The following is a 24,664-nucleotide window of genomic DNA, read 5'->3' as shown; positions in this document are numbered from 1 at the left end:
CATTTTTTGATTCCCTCTCTGATTTCTTCTATTAGCCAGTGGTTTCATGTATTTGATTCTTTTTCCTTGCTCTTGTTGTTGTTGATTTCTACTTCTATGGTGTTGTGATTAGAGAGAATGCTTTGTATTACTTTGATGTTTTGGATTTTATTGAGGGTTGTTTTGTGACCTAAAATGTGGTCTCTCCTGGAGAATCTTTCATGTGCATTGGAAAAGAATGTACACTTTGCTGCTCTTTGGTGGAGTGTTCTATATATGTCTACGAGGTCAAGTTTTAGAGTTTCTTTTATATATTTTGGAACCCTGTTACTGAGTGTGTAGATATTTATTAAGGTTATGTGTTCTTGGTTGATTGTCATTTTAATCATTATGCAATGTCTTCCCTTGTCTTCTGTGGTCAATTTTGACTTAAAGCCTTTTTTATCTGAGAGTAATATTGCCACTCCTACTCTTTTTGATTTCTGTTTGCTTGATATATTTTTTCTTTCTTTTAAGTTTTGGTATATTTATGTCTTTGTGTCTAGGATATATCTCTTGTAGACAGCATACTGATGAATCCTTTTTTTTTTAATCCACTGTACCACTCTTTGTCTCTTTATGTGTGTATTTAAGGCATTTTCATTCAGTGTGATTATTGATATATAGGTATGAGCTTTTTGCTGTCATATTGTTGTGCTTTTCGTTTGTGGTGTTGACGTATTCTTTGCTCCTCTTACTTTCTTGTGTTGAGTTCCTTTTGTTTCAGGATTTTCTTTTCTTTCATTATTATAGATTTTGTGTTTACTGAGTATTCTTTTTTTTTTTATTTTGATGGTTAGGTTTGTTAACTTTGTGGTTTCCTTGAAATTTGCCCTTACCTTCCTAAGTCTGAATCAGGCATTTATTACTTGATATTGCCTTGGCTTCCTCTCCATCTGAGTTGCATACCTACACCATTCATTCTCATTTTTGTTATTTTGACATTATCATCAGTTACTGATTACTGTTTCTGTTTTCCTTCCTAGGTCTTTAGCTTTAGTTTATTATTGAGGGTTCTTTACCTAGGTTGGCATCTGGCTGATGCCGACCTAGGTCCTAGGCTCTGGTTGTCTGATGTTGTTGGTTCTCTAACAGAAGGTCTCTAATATTTCTTGTAAGATTGGTTTGTTTTTAAAGAATTCCTTAATTTTTGTTTGTCTGGAAATATCCTAATTTTACTATTGTATTGGAGAGAGAGTTTTTCAGGCTATGTTATTCTTGGTCAGCAGTTTTATTAATTCAAGGTTTTATATATTTCGTCTCATTACCTTCTTGCCTGTACATATTCACACAGGCAAGGTACACTCATTCTCTTCACCAACATCTTACCCCATCGTGCATCAGCTTGAAGTTCAGGACCTCAACTTCTAAATCCTTATCAGGTATGGATGAGCCTCCTTTGGAAGAGCTCATTTCTTACAGCACCTAAATTATTGTTTCTCTCTATTTAAAGACATACAAACTGGAGACATGTTCTCTCTTCCACACACAGCATACAGTAGGAGGTAACGCAAGATAGCCAAAATAAACGCTACTTTTTAGAAGAGTAGGAAGCGGAAGGCTATGGTGCTTCCTGGAGTCAATTGAATTACATCAGTTTATTTCAAACATTAGGCCCAACTTTTATTCCTAAAATGAAACCTACTTTGTCATATTAGACTTTTAAGATATATGTCTGTATTTGAATTGCTAAATTATAGTTGATAAATTTTGAGCCTATGTTGATGAATTTTTACAAAATCTTGTAACTCCTTTTTTATCTTCGCATAAGAGTTATGCTGTGTGTAGAAAAAGCATTTGAAAGTATTTTAATTTCCTCTTGTCCCAAAAGTATGTTTTGCTGAAAAGCTGAGTAGAATTCATTGATAAAGCTACATGTTAATGTATTTTTTTGGGGAGGTGGGGTGGCAAGCAATGTCTTAAAGAATCAATTCTTTTAAGAGGTATCATGCTATTCTGATTTTTAATTTTGTGTATGTGTGTGTGTTCAGAAAATTGTGTTTTTCAAAGATTTTGTCCACTTCTCAGTTGGAAAAAATATTGGCATATATTTGTTTATAATACTCTTTTATTATATTTTTAGAATACACAGAATCTGCAGTGATGGCCCATTTTTCTCTACCAAATCTGACAGCTTGTTTTCCTCTTTTTTTTTTTAATTCATTTTGCTAGACACTTATCCACTTTATTAGTCTTATCAAAAACCAACTCCTAGCTTTATGTATTTTTTTTCTATTTTTAAATTAATTTTTATGTTAAGGGTTTCTCTTATATTTACTGTTTTCATTCTGCAATATTCTGCGGGTATATCTTGCTCTTTCTTTTCTAGCTTCTTGAGATGGAAGCTAGTTCATTTTTTAATAATCTTTCCTATTTTCTAATATTTGCAGTTAAAGCTATATGTTTCTCTCTAAGCACTATTTAAGCTGCATCAAATAAATTTTTGTATTTTTTTTATTCTGTTACTTTTCAAAATATTTTCTGATTTCCATTGCGATTTCTTCTTTAATCCATAGCTTATTAAGAACTGTGTGGCTAAATTTGGAAATAATTAGGGAGTGTATAGTTCTTTTTTCAATAAAATTTCTAGTTGAATGTTATTATCATCAGACATATTTCTGTATAAAGCAAACCAAAACCAAACCCAGTGCTGTCGAGTGGATTCCGACTCTTAGAGACCCTATAGGACAGAGTAAAACTGCCCCATAGAGTTTCCAAGGAGCTCCTGGCAGATTTGAACTGCCGACTCTGGTTAGCAGCGGGAGCACTTAACAAGTGCACCACCAGGGTTTCCCTATTTCTGTATAAGTCCTCTGAAATGTATTGCAACTTACTTTGTTCTAGAATATTGTCTGTTTTGGTTAATGTCCCATGAAGACTTTGTGATAAGTAGAATAGTCCCACATATTCTTTCTCCTCTGTTGCCACACCATCACCTTACTTTTGTCTTTATTGGTTTAATATAGAGCTTTTTTTTTTTTTTTTAGATTCAGATGATCATTACCCAGCATTTTTTTCTACAAAGTATAACTTCTCCTTTTAGAGCTATTGTAGGAATTTTGCATTCAGCTTTATACCCAGATTTAATGTTAAGAGATAATTGTGTACATATTCTTCTTGCAGTATAAGTTGCAGTGATTTTTTTGTCATTTCCTTAAAATGAATTCCAAAATGAAATTTATGTCTACAATTATATTCCAATCTAAAAATATTTATTTCTAGAAATTTCTTCACAACGAAATATAGGAAATTGTCAATTTAAGCACACTTTCATGGACATTGGCTAATAAAATTGTATGAAATGTTAAAAAAAATTAAGCTAGGTGTTTTGACTTGTAAATAGACACGATCATGTGATTTGTGAAAATAGGGATTGATTACACAGGGAAATTAGATAGTGGGGGAACCATCCATGTATGTAACAAATTTCATTGCTTTTTTTTTTTTTTTTTTTTTAAAGACTAAGCAGCCTGAAGGAGAACTAGGATGTGCCACAAAATCCTTCAGCATACATTCTCAAGTGCAATTAAGATGGTTTGGGGGCTGCTAGTAACAAAGATCTAAAAGAACTGTGACATTAACAAGGTAGAGTTTTGATTTTCTGTCTATAAATGAAATACAGAGTAGGTTGACCGAATTTAGTCCCAAATGTGAATTGACTTTGAATTCTTCTACTCAGCAGTTATTAGCTCTTGACCTCCGTGTTATTTCATTTTTTTTAATTTCTTTATTTTGGAGAAAGTATATTTAGTCAAAGATACATCATTTTAACAATTTCTACATGTACATTTCAGTTACATTCTTCAAATTCTGCTGCCGTTCTCGCTTGTTACCTTTTCCACATTATTCCACCACCCTTATCTTAAACCAACTGCTGCCTAAGTTTCCCATCCAGTTCTCTGAGTTGCCATTTGTAAATTTAAGGTCACATAGATCATTCTTTAAAAGTACACAACGCTCAAAGCAGAGGTGATTTACTAAATAAAATAATCTACTTTTTGGTCCAAAGAAGACTTCAGAGGATAGTTTTGGTTTAGGGTTTAAAGTTTAAAGATTATTTCAGGGAAAAACTTTCTTGTGGTCACATATATAAGCTGAGTTTCTCTGCATCAGCAATGAACGTGCTTAAAAGGGAAAAAGAAAAAAATTCTCTTTTACAATAGCATCTAAAAATAAAATTCCTAGGAATAATTTTAGCAGGGAAGTGAAAGGCTTGTACACAGAAAACTGTAAAAGAGTACTAAAAGAAAAAATTAAAGATGACTTAAGTATATGAAAGGACATTTTATGTTCGCAGTTTAGAAGACTCAATATTGTCAAGATGTCAATACTACCTAAAGCAATTTAAAAATTCAAGGAAATCCCCCTCAAAATTCCAACAGCCTTCTTTACAGAAATGGAAAAATCAAGTCCTAAATGTATATGGAACTTCCAAGGGCTCGTAATTGCCTAAGCAATCTTCAAAAAGGAAGGGCAGAATAGGAGGACTCTCACCTCCTGAACTCTTGACTTGCATTCTTGTGGCATGATCATGATCACTGGATGGCTGTTGGAGTTCAGGACAACTTGTATGAGATCTAGAAAAGCAGCAAGGAGGAAGGATAAAAGGGAGCTTGGCTGAATCGTTTCACTTCCTGCTTGTCTCAATGACTGAACTTGTATCTCATAAAAAAAAAAAAATTTTTTTTTTGTGTATCTTATAAAAAAAAAAAATAGGCCACCTTAATTTTCAAAGGATGCTGGGAAACTTAATTTTTTAAATCTGGAACTATTGCTTTCCCTGGAAATACAAGTTTTAACACTAAGGCGAAGGGGGAGAAAATATAAAGAAGGCAACAAGAAGGCTACAATTTCTACAAATTTTCTTTCTCTTTGCCCATTTCCAAGTGTTGGAATTCCCTTCTCTCACAGGAACACAATTCCTTGTAACGCTGTCTTAAAAGAAACAGTTGGTAATGTTTTCCTCAGAAAGGGCTATGTGATAAGATTTAGAATTCCTAGATTTTCAAAGTATTCCTTTAAATATTTAATACCTCTTTTTTTTCTTGTTCAATACAGATTTTACCAATTTGCCTGTCTGAAGCTCTTTCTGTGACAAATTCAAGACTCTTACTGCTAGTGTGATATGTTAGTTTCCTAGGGCTGCCATAACAAAATTCTGCAAAGTAGGTGGCTTTAAACAACAGAAAGTTACTCTCAGCTCTGGAGGCAGAGGTTCACCATCAGGGTGTCAGCTGTGTTGATTCCTTCTGAGGCTTTGATGGAGATCTGTTCTACTCCTCTCTCCTACCTCCTAGTAGCTCCAGGAATTCCTGAGTTGCTACTGCAGCATCACATGGCGGCCTTCATTTCTCTTTGTCTCTGTGTACCTTCTCTTTTGGAAACCCTGGTGGCATAATGGTTAAGTGCTACGGCTGCTAACCAAAGGGTAGGCAGTTCAAATCCACCAGGTGCTCCTTGGAAACTCTATGGGGCAGTTCTACTCTGTCCTATAGGGTCACTATGAGTCAGAATCTACTCGATGGCACCGGGCGTGTGTGTGTGTGTGTGTACCTTCTCTTTTATAAGAGCACCAGAGTGACCCATCCTGTTCCAGTAAAATCTCATATTAATCTAACTGGTAACATCTTCACAGACACTATTTACAAACAGAGTAACATTCACAAGTGTAGGGGTTTGAACTTCAGCATATATTTTTGAGGGACACAATTCCATCCAATACAGGGGAGAACCCTTCTTTATATGCATTTGAATTAAGCTTTCAATGACTTGTTCTAAAATCAACTTTCTCGGTCCAATGGGAGTAAGTTCAGATGTCATCTGCAAAGGTAAAACTTACACAGTCAAAAGTTTTGCCTATTTTGAAGGTCATGATTTAAAAAAGAGAATTTTTACATATTCAAATTCTTCCCAATCTGGACTCTTCTGTTTGGTTAATTTGACCTTAGATTATGCTTTTGTGACTTTTCTCTCCTGAGGACCTGGTCCTGTAAATCCTGTTCTATGTGGGTGATTATTGTTGTAGCATCTCTGGAGAGGTAGAACCTACTCTCAGAATTATTATAAAGTCCCAGTGAGTTTAATGATGGGAGCGTCACCCTTTGAGATGCATCAATTAAATGATTCAACAATATTTTTTGTAGTTCAAATGTAAATAAAATGTCTAAAGACTGTTACCACAGAGAATGCTTATTATGTGAGTATTTACATGTCTGCCTTTTTCAGGAATTGAAATGTTGGACTCAAAGCATAACAAAATTTGAAAATGAAATTATTCTCCATCCTTCAGGCAAACCAAAGTTTAACTATGTTTTAAGAAGTCAGGTCAGTATAACAGATTGAGAATCAAAATTTCGTAAAGGCTATCTCACTTCTAAACCACAAAATTCAAAATATTTTTCTAAACTATTCACTATTCTCTCACACAGAATTTACTTTTTATTTATTTATTTTTAACCTCATACTACCTATTCAATATTTGATTTTTTAGGACAAATTTTGCCAGCATTGGGGTTTTCAACTCTCTTTGCTTATAACGAAGAATCATTTCTTTTGGTAAGAGGATATTTTTGATATTTGTACTAAAATTTCCAATTATTTAAAAGGGAACAATTTTACAAAAGATTGAGACTAAACAGACCTCCTGAAGCATGGAAAATGTTAGTCACAGAGAAACACTTCCAGTTCAGGTGCTGGTGCAAGTACTGTCTTACAGTCTGTGTTCACAGAGATGGCATGAGTGTATGAGGCTGTTACCTTTTGGGACAAGGGAGAAGGCAGCACAATGCAGAACTTGGACTGAATGACTGTTTCATTATGCAGGTAGCCCAGGAAGTGTTTGTACACATAAGAGTCTTCATTAGGGTTTATATTATGCAAGGGTACATTGGTACTGTGATTTGGAAAGTCATAGTCTTTTAAAAGTTCTCCTGAGTGTTCCTGATAATGAGCCATGTTAGAGAACCTTTGTGGTAGTTAAAAATATGGGGATCGACTTAATTCTGTAATACCTGTTTGGGTACGTTCATAGCATAAAGATCTAGAGTACATTTACCTCTTCTAACATCACTATTCTTAGAAACTAATTTCAAGGGTAAGTATTTTGGGGATATTTTAATGGACAGAGATTTGTAAATCTTACATAGGATCAATGCAAGTGCTCTGTAGGCATTGTTTGTTAATCTGGTAGTGATTAGAGAATGATGTAAATCTGTAAACCTTGAATGAGTGACTTTCAAAGACCTAAGATGATACTTATGCCAGTGGCTTATTACTTCAATTCATAGGAGTGATAGTTTGGGTAAGAAGAGGACTGAAGTTGATCAGTAGACTTAGCAAATAGAAGGGGTTTTTATACAGAAGAACAGAGAATTGGGTTGTTTGCTTGAAACAGATGTGGAGTAGAAGGGTTAATTATTTAAACAATGGAATTATAAATATAGAGAGGAAAATTGTTAATGTAGGAAATGGAGGAGACAATTACAGGAGGACTATTTTAAGAATGATAAAGAGATGGGATCTAGTGCACACACAGAGGGTTTTGCCATAGAAACACAGAAAATACACATATTGTGAATAGCAGGTCCAGCAGAATTACAACCTCTGATATTGAAGTGAATGTCAGTAGGGATTTCAAGAGTAACTGGATATCATTACTGGGTTTATTTGAAGAGATAGCAAGGTTGGTTAATATTGATAATATTTATGATACAATTTGTGTGTGTGTGTGCCGTCTTCTTTTTCCCTTGGAATCTTCTCTCATCTTTTTTCATTCCTGCACACACATCATCAGCAAAAAAGTAAACTGTTTAAAACAAAAATTTTATCTTTCTAGGTTTTCTTCATGCTCTTATAATTATTTTTATTTTGTTTTTTAATAATATTAAACATAGTTTTCTGCTTATTTCTTTGTTGCTCAACTGTACCTTATCACTATTGATTTTTGAAATTGTGAAATATTTCCATTGGGGATTTCAGTTATTAGTTAAAAAGATTCTGACATTCCTAGAATGTAGAAAAAAAAATTCTCATTACTAACATGAAAGTGAATATTAAGTAAATCTTCCTTTATTTTTGTATTAAAATTTATTCTATTTATATTTTATTTTTAGAAATAGTATTTGGTTTTTGTTGGATTAACTATATATACATAACTTATTTTATACCAGATGTGGCAAGTTAACGTGGTAACCCGGTTTATTTCATAATTTTCCCTTTTCCCATATGTTTCCAAGTATACGTTTGTCTTTATTTGGTAAAATCACTGAAGTTATGACCATATTTTAATCAATGTTATATTCTTAATATAATGTACAGGGCTGAAACATAATAAATCATAATGTCTATTTGTTGAATGAATACACAAATTATCTGCAGATTTCATGAAATCACTAGTCATCGTTATATTTACAGGTAAATTGGTTCTAAACTCTGAAATAAGAACACACAGAAGAACATATGGAACAAAGGAACAATGTGGCTGAGTTTGTCCTCTTGGGGCTCACTCAGAGTCTCCAGAGTCAGAAAATATTATTTGTCGTGTTCTTACTCATCTGTATGGTGACAATGGTGGGCAACCTACTTATTGGCATGACTGTGGTGGTCAGCCCAGCACTGAATACCCCAATGTACTTCTTTCTTGGCTATTTATCATTTGTAGATGCTGTTTATTCTACTACGGTTACCCCAAATATGATTACAGACTTACTCTATGAGAAGAAAACCATTTCTTTCCGAGCTTGCCTTACCCAGCTTTTTGCAGAACACTTATCCGGTTTTATCTGGTGGTTCTGAGGTTTTACTTCTGGTGGTGATGGCCTATGACCGCTACGTGGCTATCTGCAAACCCCTGCATTATATGATGATCATGAACCAAAGGGTGCGTGTTCTGCTGCTGCTGGAGACCTGGGCTGGAGGTTTTGTGCATGCTATACTTTATCTTCTCTTTGTTTACAATCTTCCCTTCTGTGGTCCCAATGTCATTGACCACTTTTGCTGTGACATGTACCCCTTATTAAAACTTGCCTGTACTGACACTGATGTCATTGGTCTCACTGTGGTTGCCAATGATGGGACAATATGTATAGTCATTTTTATGCTGCTACTCATCTCCTATGGAGTCATTCTACACTCTGAGGAACCTTAGCCAGGAAGGGAGGTGCAAAGCCTTATCCACCTGCGGCTTCCATATCACTGTGGTAATCCTCTTCTTTGTCTCTTGTATTTTTATGTATGTGAAACCTCCTTCCACTTTACGCATTGTTAAATTCTTGAGTGTGTTTTGCACTGTTTTCACCCCTATGCTGAATCCCTTAATCTATACTCTGAGAAATGCAGAGATGAAAAATGCCATGAAGAAGCTTTGGATCAGAAAAAGAAAATGAAGTCATAAACAAATGCATCCACTATTTTCAATAAAGAACTGTTGCTTCCAGAAAAACAAAACACTGAAATCCACTGCCATCCAGTCAATTCCAGGGAAGCTACATGTAATTATTTAATTGTGGTAAATACTTAGTCACATCATAATGCTTGTGCATGATGAAAAACACTTATTAGGATACTTCCAATGATTAATTTTGTTGAAAAATATTGATTTTTAAGATTTCCATTTCCAGGGAAAATATACATACTTTTTTGGTGTAAAATGGTTCTGTTGAGTCTACTGATTTATATTCTATGTGTTGACTTATGCTACAGCTAATGCCAGAAATTTAGTTGATGGAAGATTCTCTCATGTCTCTTTCTTAAATAAATGTAATCTGTTTTCCACAATTAATAATGCTCATTGCTGATTTCAGAATAAAACATTTTGAAATATGACATAAAAATATGTTTCACTCCACCCCATACAGAGATAGCTCATATTACCTTAGAAGTTTATATTTTTATTTTTGTATCTGCAAGATCTTTTAACTGTGTAGTTTTCCATATATTGGTTAGCATGTTACGGTTTATAGAAAGAATTCTTCAGAATTCTAAATTAATCATAAGGAGGCTAAACATAAAAAAAGAATGTGAATGAACAAGGCAGATAGGCAAAAAAATGACTCAACCTTGCTCTTCTTTTCCCAATTGGGAAATCATCTCCTCAAGTGGAGCAGCTTTGTTTGGTGGTGTATTTTCATAAAGATGATACATTCATATTCCAACATCTTTTAAATGCCTGATGAAGCCTTTCTTATTTTTCAATATAACATCTCCTTCTTGCTCATAGTGTTTCATGATCTTCTAAAAGACTCTAAACCAAAAAAAAAAAAAAAAAAGCTGTTGCCAATTTCGACTCATAATGACTCTATAGAACAGAGTAGAATTGCCCCATAGGGTTTCCAAGGAGCACCTGGTGGGATCAAACTGCTGACCTTTTGGTTAGCAGCTGTTTCTGTTAACTACTATGCCACCAGGGTTTCCAAAAGGACCTAGACCCTGCCTGTCCCATGGAAAATTAGCAAAACCCATAACCAATGAACTTCAAATACACAGTCCAGAACTTGATACTGGATTATTTTGCATGATTTCATTGTGAAGAAAGATGCTGACCATTCAAGCTGTTTCCATTCTCATATCTCTTTCTATGGCAGTGCAGATTATTAAGCAATAAAGAGATTGGAATATGTTGTTTTATTTGACAGAGGCCTCATTCATTACATCTTTGTGAACATTTCTTTTTTGAATCAAGCTTAAAATATTATCAGCCCGCTGTTATAGTAGGAAAGTTGTGGTAAAAGACACTCATGGTCTCTGCCTCCCCTGTTTAGTCTTATTTCACAAGGTCTGAGATGGAGGGTTGAGTCCATTTCACTGGTAAAGCACTCTGTATGCGTGACTTTGTATCCTGGTATTTACCTCCAGTATTATTTCATGGCTATTTCTTGTACTATCTCAGCCCTTTCTAAGCATAACACTATTTATCAAATAATATCAAACATTTGGTTGGTCTGAGTTAACATAACTAAATACTCCGCTTCTGGCTATTTAGTCAATTTTCATATTTATACAGTTATATCAAGTGATGAGATAAGAATTCTAGTTAATTGTCTATTTATGTTCATTGATTTATAAGTTACCTGAAGGCAGAAAAGTTGATTAGTTTTGTGCTCTCTGTTTCTTGCACAATGTCTGGGATATAGAATTCACCCCCAGAAACTTGATAAATTATTTGCATTCTTGAATTCTCAACCTATTGGAGTCAGAATATTTACTGAGGAATTTTGATGAACTTTTTATATACTAAATATAAGTACTACTTTTCTTTGATGTTTGCTATAAATGTTTACCATACCGTGTTTTTCATATTTTAATTATGGGCATCTTTATATACAGATGTTATATTTAAGGATTCTTTTTGATTTCTTCATTTACAGATATTTGGAGAATTCCATTCCCTTTCATTGACTTTATACAATTCAACCTTTTTTAATTTTTTTGTTTTGTAAATAACTTTGAATTAATTCTGTTTTCAACCCATCTAGAATTTATCTTTATTTTTGGTTAAGGATATCTAAACCTATTTCCTCCAAATCTGTGAAATATTCTGCCAGCATAGTTTATTAATTATTTTCAGTACTAATTTTAAATTTCCTTTCTGATAATATGCCATTTTATACATCTAAAAGGATTAATTTTTCTTCTTTTTTTTTTAGCTCATGTCCCTGCCACTAACACACACTATTTCAGTAATCCCATATTTTTAATATTATTTATACCTGGTCAAAGAAAAAATAAACCAAATCTGTTGCCATTGAGTCTATTCTGACTCATAGCTACCCTATAGGAGAGAGTAGAACTGCCTCATAAGGCTTCCAAGGAACAGCTAGTGGATTCGAAGTGCTGACTTTTTGGTTAGCAGCCAAGCTCTTTAACCACTATGCCACATTCTTCTATTTGAGAACACTGCTTTAAAAATAAAGAATTTTGTTTTTCTTTCAGGAAGTGAACATTGCATTCATTTCACTCAAAAACACAAATGGAAATCTCCCAGAGGTTCCATTTTGTTCTGAAAATTATGCTTACGACTATGATAGACTTCCCCTGACCCACATTCTTTGCCATATATCTGTATGTAGTATTTTGTTTTTATTAAGGAGTTTTGTTATGCTGCTCAGTCTCTTAGTGAATGACCCTCTGACATTACCCATGACATAAAGGGCTCTCATGATGTTATTTTCTTGTGTCTCTGTGAAAACCCAATGACCTTCTACTAGTCGTCTTTCAAATAGCATGCATCTTGTCACTTTATCAGGGAATTTTTGAATCCCACCTTCTAGTGTTCATCACTGGGTGGCAGTATTAGGCTTCTGCCCGTGTCCACTTCTGCATATGTTCATATAATAGACATTTCCAAAGTTATCTGAGCACTAGGATTACGGCTTTCTAATGCAAAAGCTGTACAGAGAAGACAAAAGAAGAATTGAAACATCTGAATTGTGGTGTTAGCAGAGGATATTTAACATACTGTGGTCTGCCCAAAGATTGTAATGAATTAATTTATTTTGAGTATGATCATGTCTAAATCTTATCTCACAGAATTGTGACAGTAAGCTAAGTCAATCTTTGAGGAAAAATGTAAATATATATTTCACTTCTTTCCACATATAGCTATGCCTAACATTTCTCTAATTCCAAAAGTTCGTTTGGAAGCAGAATATGGAAATTGCATTTAAACTTTGAAAGAGCAATGAACTGTTCTTGATAAGACAGATTCTAATATTGTAAAAATTAAAGTCAAGTGATGCTGACTTGAAAAAAACACTCATAAACTAACCTAAATTCTTATACACATTTAAGATCAGTGTGTTTCAGTTAGGATGGTTTTGGTTGCGAATGACAGAAAACTCAACTAAAAACTTTTTGAAGTCTAAAGATATTCTTTAATTGGCCATCATAACTATAAACTTCAAGGTTAGGGCAAGCTTCAGGGTTAGTTGATAAAATGTATCAATTCTGTGTAAAGGAGCCATGCGTGTAAGTAAAATTTTAGCTCACTCAAGGTACTGGTTTGAAGTCCTAATCAACTTGAGTCTTGGTCCACATGAGAATAAAGTGATTAAATTAAGACACATCCACTTGAATCAGGAGTTAAATCTTCATGTTGTGACTATTCATGAAAGCAATTGCTGATTGTGTTTGAGAAGTAGAGCATTATGGTTCTAGCTGATCTAGATTCAGGCTTAGATCAACAAAATCTGCTCCGATCCAAAACTGCAGAACTGCCTTTTCAAGAATAAAAAGGGAGGTAAGTTTCTTACCTAGTTTCAGTGTTCTTTGCCTCTGAGCCATAGGGTTTATTGGGTAGGGACCCTCTAACAATCAGAGTAAGGCCTTCTTCCACTAGGGATATGGTTAGGCAAGAGAATCTGGGGCTTGTTCTCCTTAATTTTGGAATAAATATTATTTACTTTGTCTAAAGATTTACTAATATAAAACTCATAATTTATTATTCACTTTATTTTAGAATTTTCTCTTTACATTACAGACTTTTCTCATTACTTGCTTGTCTGCTACTTTTTCTTGGCAAGACCCAGGACTTTTTCCTCTAGGGATGTCTAGGGAAGGAAAGTATCCAGGAGAGGTAATTCCATTTGAATTTTTTCCAAATATTCTAACAAACTAATTTATAATGAACTTGCATTGTCTTTCATTTAAAACAGTGATGATGTAAAAAGCCACACACTACGTCTGCACACGTAAATGTAAGAATTATTTCCTGATAGAATGACCCAAGAGGTTTCTGAAAACTCAAATTCCTGTCCAGGCTGGAGACTCTCTTTAACTGGTGTCTAGTCCTGTAGATGTTCTCTTGTTATATTTTCTGTTGATACATATCTCTCATTTCTTGTAGGAATTTCTGGAAGGTCATGATTCTCTAATGAGGAAAGAAATGGTGTTTGGATATGCTTTTTGAATGACTGAATTGCTGAAAATTTCTGCTCCTATCTGTGAGAAAGCTCTGTCATTGGCTTTTCTGAGACGTTGAATCCCAGCCTTTGCCTTCTTAGGTATAGAATTAATGACTAGGGACAGAGTGTTACCCTAAATCCTCAATCAAAGTAAAGTCATTTTTGGTTCCCTCATAGATACTGACTAAAAAGAGAAAATTTCAAATAACTAAATTGAGTGATTTTTCCTTTTTGTTTGTTTGTGTCACTAAATAACAGGCTTGGCCAGATTAATTTCCATTAATTTGCCCGGTTTTACATAGTCATGCAAACACAGCATCCTCATTGTTCTTCGAGCACATAACCCAGCAGGTAAGAACTTTCAGCTATTTACTATTATTTTTAAATGTCTTCATGTTCCAAGCATCTACTTTTCATACATGTACAATTCTACAGTTATCTGAAAAAAAAGTGATATGATGGGCAGCTTGTATGGAAGTATGAAAAGTGTAACCAGTTGGAACTATTTCTAGCTCCACTGATCAGCTACACATTGCCATGTGTTCTGGAATTGCAGATAAATACATGAGTTATCTACAATTACTCTCAAGGAAAGAAGCCCTGATTTTCAGGACCAAGGACAAGAACCAAGAGGTGAGTTTTTGAAACATCTGACATATGACACTCATTAAAAATTTACATGGTATATTGAAATAGAGCTAATTTCTTAAATACATTTCATTAGATTAATTTTGAACTTGTAAAATTAAGCAAGAGAAACACAGAAATTAACTACAACATACACAGTCTACTTGGCTTTACTGTTTTAGTCTGATAGAAATTTACTGTCCATTTGCCAAATAACAAAAGAAGCTTGTCGTGCATTACAAGTAAGTCAATAGATTTGTAATCTTGGTTCATAGGATAAGTGATATGTTAAAAAAGATTTATAATTAATTTAGATGTATTTGAACTAAACAAAAAAACCAAACCCATTGCGGTCGAGTTGAGTGGATTCCAACTCATAGTTACCCTGTAAGGCACAGTAGAACTGCTCCATTGGGTTTCCAGGGAGCCGATGGTGAATTCAAACTGCCTGCCTTTTGGTTAACAGCCATGCCCTTAACAACTGCACCATCAATGCTCCATATCTAACCTAAAAAAAAGAAAATTTAAAATTCTGTGTTATATCAAGTGTGTCAGGGTATAAAGAAAAAATGCCTGTTATGTCTGGAATTTTGATATGTGCTTTTAAGTGTGAATATTTTAAAATTATGACAACCATATATATATATATACACACACACAAAATTAGGACAACCATATATATATATGTGTATATATATATATATATAAAATATACAAAAAGAAACTGGTGATCAGGAAGTACCTTGCCTACTGCCACTTAGAGAGACTTATAAAACTGTAATTGTAATGTACTATAGAGGTTATTTTTGTTACTATGGTATTTTAATTTCTATTTGTACAAAGCCATGTTCTTATAAAAATAAATTAAATGATTTTTTTTTTTCTACAAAGCTGTAAACTTAGGGGCTTAAGTTGAAAACCTAGTAATTCTTTCAGTTTTTATGGTATCAAATCTTTGAGGACTGAAACTATAGTGGGTACTTTAAATACTGATTTTCTTATATGTAAATAACTTAGCTGGCCAACAGAATATTTATTTCAGTGAAATCCAGCATTGATTATTACTAAGATTAAGGGCACTAGACCTTGCAGAAAATAAGTAGTTAAAAAACAACTAGATATAAACTATCTTTACCATTATATTCTTCAACAGCTGTGTCTTTATTAATCTACAGCTTCAAAAATGATAGAACTCCAGAATCACTTGGACATATACAGTGCTCATTTCAGCTGGTTTCTAAAAGAAAGCTCAAAATTCTTCTGCACGTGTTCTTTCCCCTCAACCAAATCAATATAAATGAAATTAGTCGATCTACATTCAATATTTAGTAATTCAGCAATTTTCGCAAGAATGAATAACCCTAAAGATTGTGTTTGTATCTATATGTGTAGTATTCTTTCTTATTTGAGTTTGTCTTTAAACATAAGTGCTAGAGCCTCTGTGGAATCAATGTTCTTGTTTTTTTTTTCTTTGAATTTTTTTCCCTCTTTTCCTTCCCTTCCTTTCTCTTTCTCTCCTGCTCTCCTATCCTCCCATCACCTCTTCTCTTCTCTATTTTCTTTTACTCTCATCTCCCTTTTCCCCTTCCTTTCCTTTTCTTTTTTATTGCTTATGTTCTAGGATAGGCTCTGTGTTTATTTGGAATAGCTTTCCAAGAAGTCTCCTGAGTAACCTCAGGAAGCCTCAGAGGTTGGCCTTCCAGCACTCTTTCACTAGAAGAAATCTTTCTGGAGATTCCTTAGAAAGCTATCCCCAATTAACACATTAATATCTCTATTACTTATGTATATTAATATCTTAAATATAATTTTGCTGCTTCCTGGTTTGATTCTTCTTTTCCATTTTCTACTCTTTAGGCCTCCATCTGATGGATGGGTAAAATTTTTTCCTTTTTTTCTGCTTAACTTTCATCAATACACATACCATGACAGGTAGATATTATGACACATATACAACAAAGTAAATAATTCTTATAATGTACAGTTTTATCCTATGTCCAAAAATGTGTGTCTGTGAGTTATAGGTGTATAATATTCTTTTATAAGTAATATACTTTTCCCTAATGTGAAAAAGATCCAGATGATTTGTTTTGATCAAATATCCATAGAGAAACATTCAAGAACAATAATAAAAAGCTATCGTTTATTGACTCTTTATCAGGGTCCAGGCAGTGATCTAGGCACTATACATGTAAAAACACATACATAAAAACTTCCGAGATATGTACAATTGGTTTCCCCATTTTACAAATTATGAAACTGAGACACAAAGAGGTTTATTAAGTTGCTCAAGGTCACAGAGATAGTAAGTAGTGAAGGTGGAATTCAAACACAAACAGGTTGCTCCAGAGTACACATTATTTGTTACTGTGCTATGCTCTCTCTCCAAGGATGTCCTGAGTCTTAAATAGGTACCCAGTGAATGAGAAACCTTAACCACTATTTGTTCACTATAACAATCAAATTCCAACACTGGCTAGCATTTTTAAAGTGACATTGATGAGCTTGGAGATTGTTGTTTAGTTACAAATACATAAATAGAAATATCCAGCAGAATAAAATAAGATGGGGTTTCACTGATAGTATCACAGACAGTTGGTCTAGAAAGGATTCTAAGATCATCTGGTTTAATCCTTTACTTTCCAATGAGTAAATTGAGACAGATTTGTGACTAAATATAGAAAATAACTAAAACTCATACCTTCTTATACTGAGTTTGTATTTTTCCTTTGAGTATGTTCCTTTTTGGAATTTTGATATTGAAGTTCTAGTTCTTACCTCTCTCAGTGCCTAAGAATATTATATGTAAAATCCTCTTCTGTTGTCCTCTACCTCTCTTTACAGTGTTTATTTTCTCTCCCATGGTTACCAAGCTCACCTGCAATGGATTTGAAAAATACTGGTTCCTAATGTACTAGTTGTTAATTGCTGTATGTCAGTTAAGTTCAGTTCAGAAATGTTTGCTGAAAATATAGATCATATTGTAAGAGTGCTCACCACAAATACTACCAACTCAAAGTACTGACTGTGTGTCAATAGAGTATAGAAGATTGTTACTAGTTGTGGAATAAGCAATGAGAAAATGGAAGGCATTATGGATCCTCAAGAAGAGACAATCTATGTACAAATAGTTGCTACAGAATAATATACTAAATAATTTTGTAGTTATCTGATACATTACAAAGTACAGCCTCTTCAAATTTAATGAGAGATTCATAAAGAGCGAAAAACATTTGAGGCCTAAAGGACTGAACTTCTAATAATGGAATATCGTAAAATTTAGCGAGATATTCCTGAAGAGGGGTTATTTTTGGTGCTATATAGACCCAATTGTAAAGGTACTCACCACAAATATTACCAACTTGTTTAGAGTTTATTTTCAACACCAGATAGTAAGTTTCTTCAGGGCAGAAATCTTTTCCCTCTCTGTCATTGTTGACTTCTGTACCAAGCACTGTCATTTTTTAAAGGATTGTTAAACGAATGAATGGCTCTTGGGCCTCTGACTGATTTTCTCTATATAAGACCAACTAAGATTTAGAGATAGAATCTCTTATTTGTAGGCTCAAAGCAGTCATCTGAGAAGAAGTAAAATTGTTAAGAGAAGACATATTAGGATCTTTGGAAGAGAAACTCAGTAGGTATTTCTAAATGTTTATTATGCAAAAGCCACTGTAGATTAATAGTGAAGAAGTACTCCATGACCTAATGGACATACTCATAATTGTCTTCATGATTTCATTACAGATTTGTTCTCCTGAGTTCTCATCTCTGAAACAGGTCTTGTAGAAGAGTAAATGGGACACAGTAACAATGTAACAGAATTTGTCCTCCTGGGACTCACTCAGGATCCTGAGGGCCAAAAAGTGTTATTTATCATGTTTTTGCTCATCTACATTGTGACGATGGTGGGCAACCTACTTATTGTCATGACTGTTATTGTCAGCCCATCCCTTGGCTCTCCCATGTACTTCTTCCTTGCCTATCTGGCATTCATGGATGCTGTTTATTCCACTACTATTTCCCCCAAAATGATTGGAGACTTACTCTGTGATAAAAAGACTATTTCCTTTGTAGCTTGCATGGGCCGACTCTTTATACAACACTTATTTGGCGGTGCTGAGGTCTTTCTTCTGGTGGCAATGGCCTCTGACCGCTATGTGGCCATCTGTAAGCCACTGCATTACTTGACCATCATGAATCGACAGGTTTGCATTCTGTTGCTAGTGGTGGCCTGGGTTGGAGGTTTTTTGCACTCTTTGGTTCAACTTCTCTTTGTGTACAGCCTCCCCTTCTGTGGTCCCAACGTTATTGACCACTTCATCTGCGACATGTACCCATTATTGGAACTTGCTTGCTCTGACACCTATTTTATAGGCCTCACTGTTGTTGCCAATGGAGGAGCTAACTGTATGGCAATTTTTATCCTTCTACTAATCTCGTATGGAGTCATCTTACGCTCTCTGAAGACTCACAGTCAGGAAGGGAGGCTCAAAGCCCTGTCTACCTGCAGCTCCCACATCACAGTGGTTGTCCTCTTCTTTGTTCCCTGTATTTTCATGTATGTTAGACCTGTTTCCAACTTTCCCATTGACAAATCTATAACTGTGGTTTATACAGTTATCACTCCCATGTTGAATCCTCTGATATACACCCTGAGAAATTCTGAGATGAAAAATGCTATGGAAAAAATCTGGAGTAGAAAGTTAACCACATGTAGAATAAGAATTTGCATCCACACTGAAAATATCATTGCTAATTCTAAAGCAAGAAATAGACAAAAATTATCACAATGAACGATTAAGTCAATTCAATGGATTCTCTACGAATACTTCTCTTTACTGATACAAAGGCATCTAAAATGCAGAGTAAATTATTTTTTGACATTACAGTTAAACTAATAGAGGCATTCTAGAGGCTGGATACATGGCATAAGTATTTTTCCTGTTATAAATAAAAATAAAACTAAGCTCACATTATAATTTTATTTTTCTCAGTATATACTGAAGCAGAACTTAGAAAAAAATTTTTTTCTTTTAAAAAGACAAAAAAAAAAAAAAACAGGTTACATTTGAAAATTTCCTATCATCCCAATTAATGAGAAAACAATTTGGCCAATACTTAGAACAAATTTTTGAGGCCAAGGGTGTGTTTTTAAAATTTTATGGTTCATAATTCTATGAGCACAACAGCTTTTTTTAGCTCCACTATGCATTTTGTGTTTAAGATTATTTCTGTTCCTCTGGGCAATGTCTATGTATTTACAATTCTGCACATTTTAGTGGGATATGATATTGTGTTTGTTTTGAGACACCATCAGTGAACAATTTTGATAGATGGGATGGGGTTGATGAAGAAAACTCTTTCTAAGTCTTGATTAGAGGTCAGATACTACTCTTTCACTTGGTATTTAAAAATAACACTAATCTAAGTTATAAACATATTTATATTTTCCTCATTAGTTATTATGTGCATTTTTTCTGATTCTGAAAACATTAGATAGAGCTGCTGATTTTATCTTCATGAAATTGAAGATATGGAAAGAAATGTGTTATTTTGCATCAGCAGCATGTTTCCTAAAAGTTGTATTAAACTTAAATATTTTTTATGTAGAGAGACTTAGTGATGATCTGTTTTGGTAAAAACAAAATTTTGTTTTTTTCAATTTTATTAAATTTTTTTTTTTTCTCAGCCTACAGCCCATCCAGAAACTGCCCAAAACCAGAAAGCAGAAAGAATTTTCTCAGTGTAATATGGAACATTATCTATGCTTAAAAAGAGTTTGCTTTTCTAACTAAAAGAAAGATTTTGGAACTTATATTTTTAAGTTTTAGTGTATAATTTTTCATCTATATCCAACAACATATGCAATTCTTTATAAATCTTGTAGCCTCTTACCTAGTATATTATCGAAATCGTTGAAACTACCTGATTGGGCCTCTCTGATGCCATTTTCCACCTCTTCTCAGAAGCAATCCCATTCCTAATTTTTTAATCATAGTTAAAAATAGTTTAACTATGTATGTATCCATAAAGCATATCGTCTAGACTTTCTTATTCTAGTAGTTTCCTTATGGAATATTTGGTGTTGTTTATGTGTAGGATCATATCATCTGTGAATAGGGATAGTTTTACCAATTCATTTTCAATTTATATGCCATTATTTCTTTTTCTTGCCTTATTGCTCTAGCTAGGACTTCAAGAACTAGGTTAAATAGGAGTGGTGATAAAGGGCCTCCATGTCTTGTTTGTGTCCTCAGGGGGAATGCTTTCAGCCTCTCTCCATTGAGAATGATGTTGGCTTTTGGTTTTGTATAGATGCCCTTTATTATGTTGAGGAATTTCTCTACTTTCCTATTTTATTGAGAGTTTTTATCAGGAGTAAGTGTTGGGCTTTATCAAATGTCAATTGTGTTACCATGCGATTTTTTTCTTTAGTCCTATTGGTATGATGGAATATGTTGATTGATTTTCCAATGTTGAACCATCCTTGTATACCTGGTATGAATCCCACTTGGTAGTAGTGTATTACTTTTTTAATATGATGGTGAGTTCTATCGGCTAGAATTTTGTTAAGCATTTTTCTTTTATGTACTTGAGAGATAAAATTTGGTCTGTACTGTTATATATTTTAAATGTATGTGTTTTCCTGGCTTTGGTACCAGGGTTTCACTGGTTTTATAGAATGAATTTGGGAGGTTTCCTTCATTTCTTTGCTCTGAAATAGTTTGAATAAATAGTACTGTTGTGAGCTCTTCTCGAATATTTGGTAGAATTCTCCAGTGAAACTGTCCAGGCCAGGGCTTTTATTTGGTGGAATTTTTTTTTTTTTTTTTTTTTTACCTCATTCTATCTCTTGTTACACATTTTTCAGATTTTCTATCTCAGTTTTTGTTCATTTAGATAGGTAGTGTGTTTCTAGAAATTCATCCATTTCCTCTAGTTTCTCAAATTTGTTCGGGTACAATTTTTCATAGTATTCTGTTATGATCTTCTTTATTTTAGTTAGGTTTGTTGTAATGTCTCTTTTCTCATCTTCTTTGGGTTATTTCTTTCCTCTCCTGTTTTTCTTTTGTCAGCTTGTCCAATGGTTTGCTGAATTTTTTTATTGTTTCAAAGAACAAACTTTTGGTCTTGTTGATTCTTTCTATTTTTTTTTCTGATATTTCATTTATTTCTGGTCTATACTATTTCTTTTCTTCTGTTGACTGTGACCTCTTTTTGCTATTCCCTTTCTATTTGTTCGAGTTGTACAGCTAACATTTTGATTTTGGTGTTTTCTATTTTGATGTGTACATTTATTGCTATAAACTGCCTTTGCTGTTTCTCAAATGGTTCGGTATGATATGTTTACATTCTCATTTGATTCTAGGAATTTTTTGATTCCCTGTTTGATTTCTTCCATTAGCCAGTGGTTTTTAAGCAAGATGTCATTCAGGTTTCATGTATTTGATTTTTTCCCTTGCTATTCTTGTTGATGTCTACTTTTATGGTGTTGGGATTACAGAGAATGTTTTCTATTATTTTGATGTTTTAGATTTTATCGAGGGCTTTTTTGTCCTAAAATGTGGCCTATTCTCGAGAATGTTTCATGTGCATTGGAAAAAATGCACACTTTGCTGCTGTTTGGTGGAGTGTTCTATACATGTCTATGAGGTCATGGCCTTTAGAGCTGTATTTTTGCTGTTTCTAGATGTTTTGTCCTTTATAGAGTGGTGTGTTGAAGTCTTCTACTATTATTGTGGAACTAAGTATTTCTCTTCTCCTTGCTCTTAGAGTTTGTTGAGTGTATACATATTTGATTGTCATTTCAATCATTATATAATGTACTCCCTTGTCTTTATGATTGACTTTGCCTTAAAGTTTATTTTATCTGAGAGTAATATTGGCACTCCTACCCTTTTTGGTTACTGTTTGCTTGATGTATTTTTTCTGTCTTTTTATGTTTAGTATATTTATGTCATTTTGTTAATGATATGTCTCTTGTAGACAGTACACTGATGAATCTTTTTTTAAAAATTCGTTCTGCCATCCTCTGTCTCTTTATGGATGCATTTAACCAATTTATATTCCGTGTAATTATTGATAGATGGGTATGAGTTTATTGCTGTCATACTGTGTTTTTCTTATGTTTTTTTTTTGTTCTTCCTACTTTTCTGTGCTGAGTTCCTTTTGTTTGTGGATTTTCCTTTCTTTTCTTTCATTATTATAGATTTTGTGTTTACCGAGTCTTTATGTGTTTCTTCTTTTTTTTATTTGGATGGTTAGGTTTGTTAACTTTCTTTGCGGTTTCCTTGAAATTAACCCTTATCTTCCTAACTCTGAATCAGTTGTTTATTACTTGATATTGCCTTGACATCGTTTCCATCCAAATGTTCTATACGTACCTCATTTATTCTCCTTTTTATTGTTTCGACATTGTTGTCGTTTACTGATTGATGTTTCTGTTTTCCGTTCTGAGTCTTTAAAAAAAAAGAGTCTTTAGCTTTGTTTTATTATTGAGAGTTCTTTACCTAGGTTGGTATCTGGCTAATACTGACCTATGTCCTAGACTCTGGTTGTTGTCTGATGTTGGTTCTCTAACAAAAGGTGTCACTTTAATATTTCTTGTAAGTTTGGTTTGGTTTTTTAGAATTCCCTGAATTTCTTTTCACCTGGATAAGAACTAATTTTGGTATTTTACTGGAGAGTTTTGCAGGATATATTACTCTTGGTAGGTAGTTTTATTAATTCAAGGTTTTATATCTGTCACCCCATCACCTTCTTGCCTGGATTGTTCAAGTAATTAGAGTTTAATCTTATTTTTCCTCTTTGTAAGTGACTTTTTGTTTTTCTAGTGCTCCTTTCAGGATTCTTTCTTTGTATTTGGTTTTGGCAAGTGTAATTATAATATATCATGGTGACTTTCTTTTGGAGTCCATCCTTTATGGTTCTTTGAGCTTATTGGATGGTTAGTTTTTCTTCTTTCATGCTATTTTGGAAGTTTTCTGTCAGCACATCTTCAACAATCTTCTCTGTGTTTTCCACTTTCTACCCTTGCTCTGGAAATCCAATCATGTTACATTTTTTATCTTGATTGTGTCCCACATAATTCTTAATTTTTCTTCATTGTTTTCTCTAATTTTTCCTCAAAGTGGTGTCCATATATTTGTCTTCAATATCACTGATTCTGTCTTCTATTGTTTCAAATTTGCTTCTAAAGACTTCTATTGAGTTGTCTATTTCTGAACCTTCTATTGAGTTGTCTATTTCTGTATCTTTCTGATTTCTAGTTGCCTTTTTTGCATGATTTCTAATTATTTATTGTGATGTTTTGTTATTTTCCTGAATTCTTCTATATTCTTGTCTGCGTTTTCTCTTCTTTTGGCTATGTTATCGTTGGTTTCATCTTTTTTTTTTCATGATTTTGTGTATTTTTTCCTTTTTTTTTTTTTTGAATCTCCTTCCTAATGTCTTGGAAAGCTGTAAGTACTAGTATTTTGAATTATCATGTGGTTCCACTGCTTTTCTTCTACTGGAACTTTATCTGATTCTTTATTTTGGTTACTTGCGGGAGCCATCTTGTCCTGCTCTCTCTGAGACATTAAGTTCTTATTTAATTTATTGATTGTATATTTGTTTGTTTCATCCTGTTTTTTCTCTTTTGTTTTGATGTCAAAGTGGGTAGGTTGGGCTTGCTTTCTGCTTGCTTGTTGTGGGCACAATAGCTCTCACCACCTTGTCTGGTGGGCAGAGGAGCAGCAGGCAGGGTGAGCCCACTTCTTTCTACACTGATTTGGTGAGGTGGGTAAAGGTGGTCTGGGTGGGTGCTATTTGCCTTCTGATGTTGTCCAGAAGTGTGGGAACATTCACAGCCTCTCACCAGATGGATGGGGTGTCAGATGGGTTGTGGTACAGGCTCACTTGCCACCATTTGGCTGTTGGTCGAGTGGTGGGAAGGCACGTGCAATGGGAGTCTGGGGTGGAGGTTTGCCTGAATGTCAGGGATGCTCTAGCCTTGGCAGCTGGGAGGGGGCCCAGGTAAAGGGGGGGAAGCAGCACATGGGGCAGAAGGGTGAGGTGTGAAAAAGCTCGTTTTTCTGGTTATGAAGTGTTCTGTAACCTGTTGTGAGCTCCTTGGA

At 34.0% G+C, this 24,664-nt stretch overlaps 1 protein-coding gene and 1 pseudogene across 1 annotated transcript; both read left to right on the top strand.

Annotated features, from left to right (window-relative positions):
• Positions 1 to 8,475: 8,475 nt before the first annotated feature.
• Positions 8,476 to 9,401, top strand: LOC135228522 (olfactory receptor 4A47-like; annotated as a pseudogene).
• Positions 9,402 to 18,204: 8,803 nt separating this feature from the next.
• LOC100657602 (olfactory receptor 4A5-like) lies at positions 18,205 to 19,590 on the top strand. The gene has a single exon (XM_003422924.3). It carries the CDS (start codon positions 18,341 to 18,343, stop codon positions 19,337 to 19,339), a length of 999 nt encoding a protein of 332 aa, XP_003422972.1. The 5' UTR covers positions 18,205 to 18,340; the 3' UTR covers positions 19,340 to 19,590.
• Positions 19,591 to 24,664: the final 5,074 nt, after the last annotated feature.

Source organism: Loxodonta africana, chromosome 22 (genome assembly GCF_030014295.1).
Source record: "Loxodonta africana isolate mLoxAfr1 chromosome 22, mLoxAfr1.hap2, whole genome shotgun sequence".
Taxonomy (NCBI): domain Eukaryota; kingdom Metazoa; phylum Chordata; class Mammalia; order Proboscidea; family Elephantidae; genus Loxodonta; species Loxodonta africana.
Note: the sequence above shows the minus strand (reverse complement) of the source record. Positions and strands in the feature narration are given on the sequence as shown.

Excerpts from the sequence above, each read along its gene's own strand:
- LOC100657602 (XM_003422924.3), top strand. The coding sequence starts at position 18,341 with ATGGGACACAGTAACAATGTAACAGAATTTGTCCTCCTGGGACTCACT.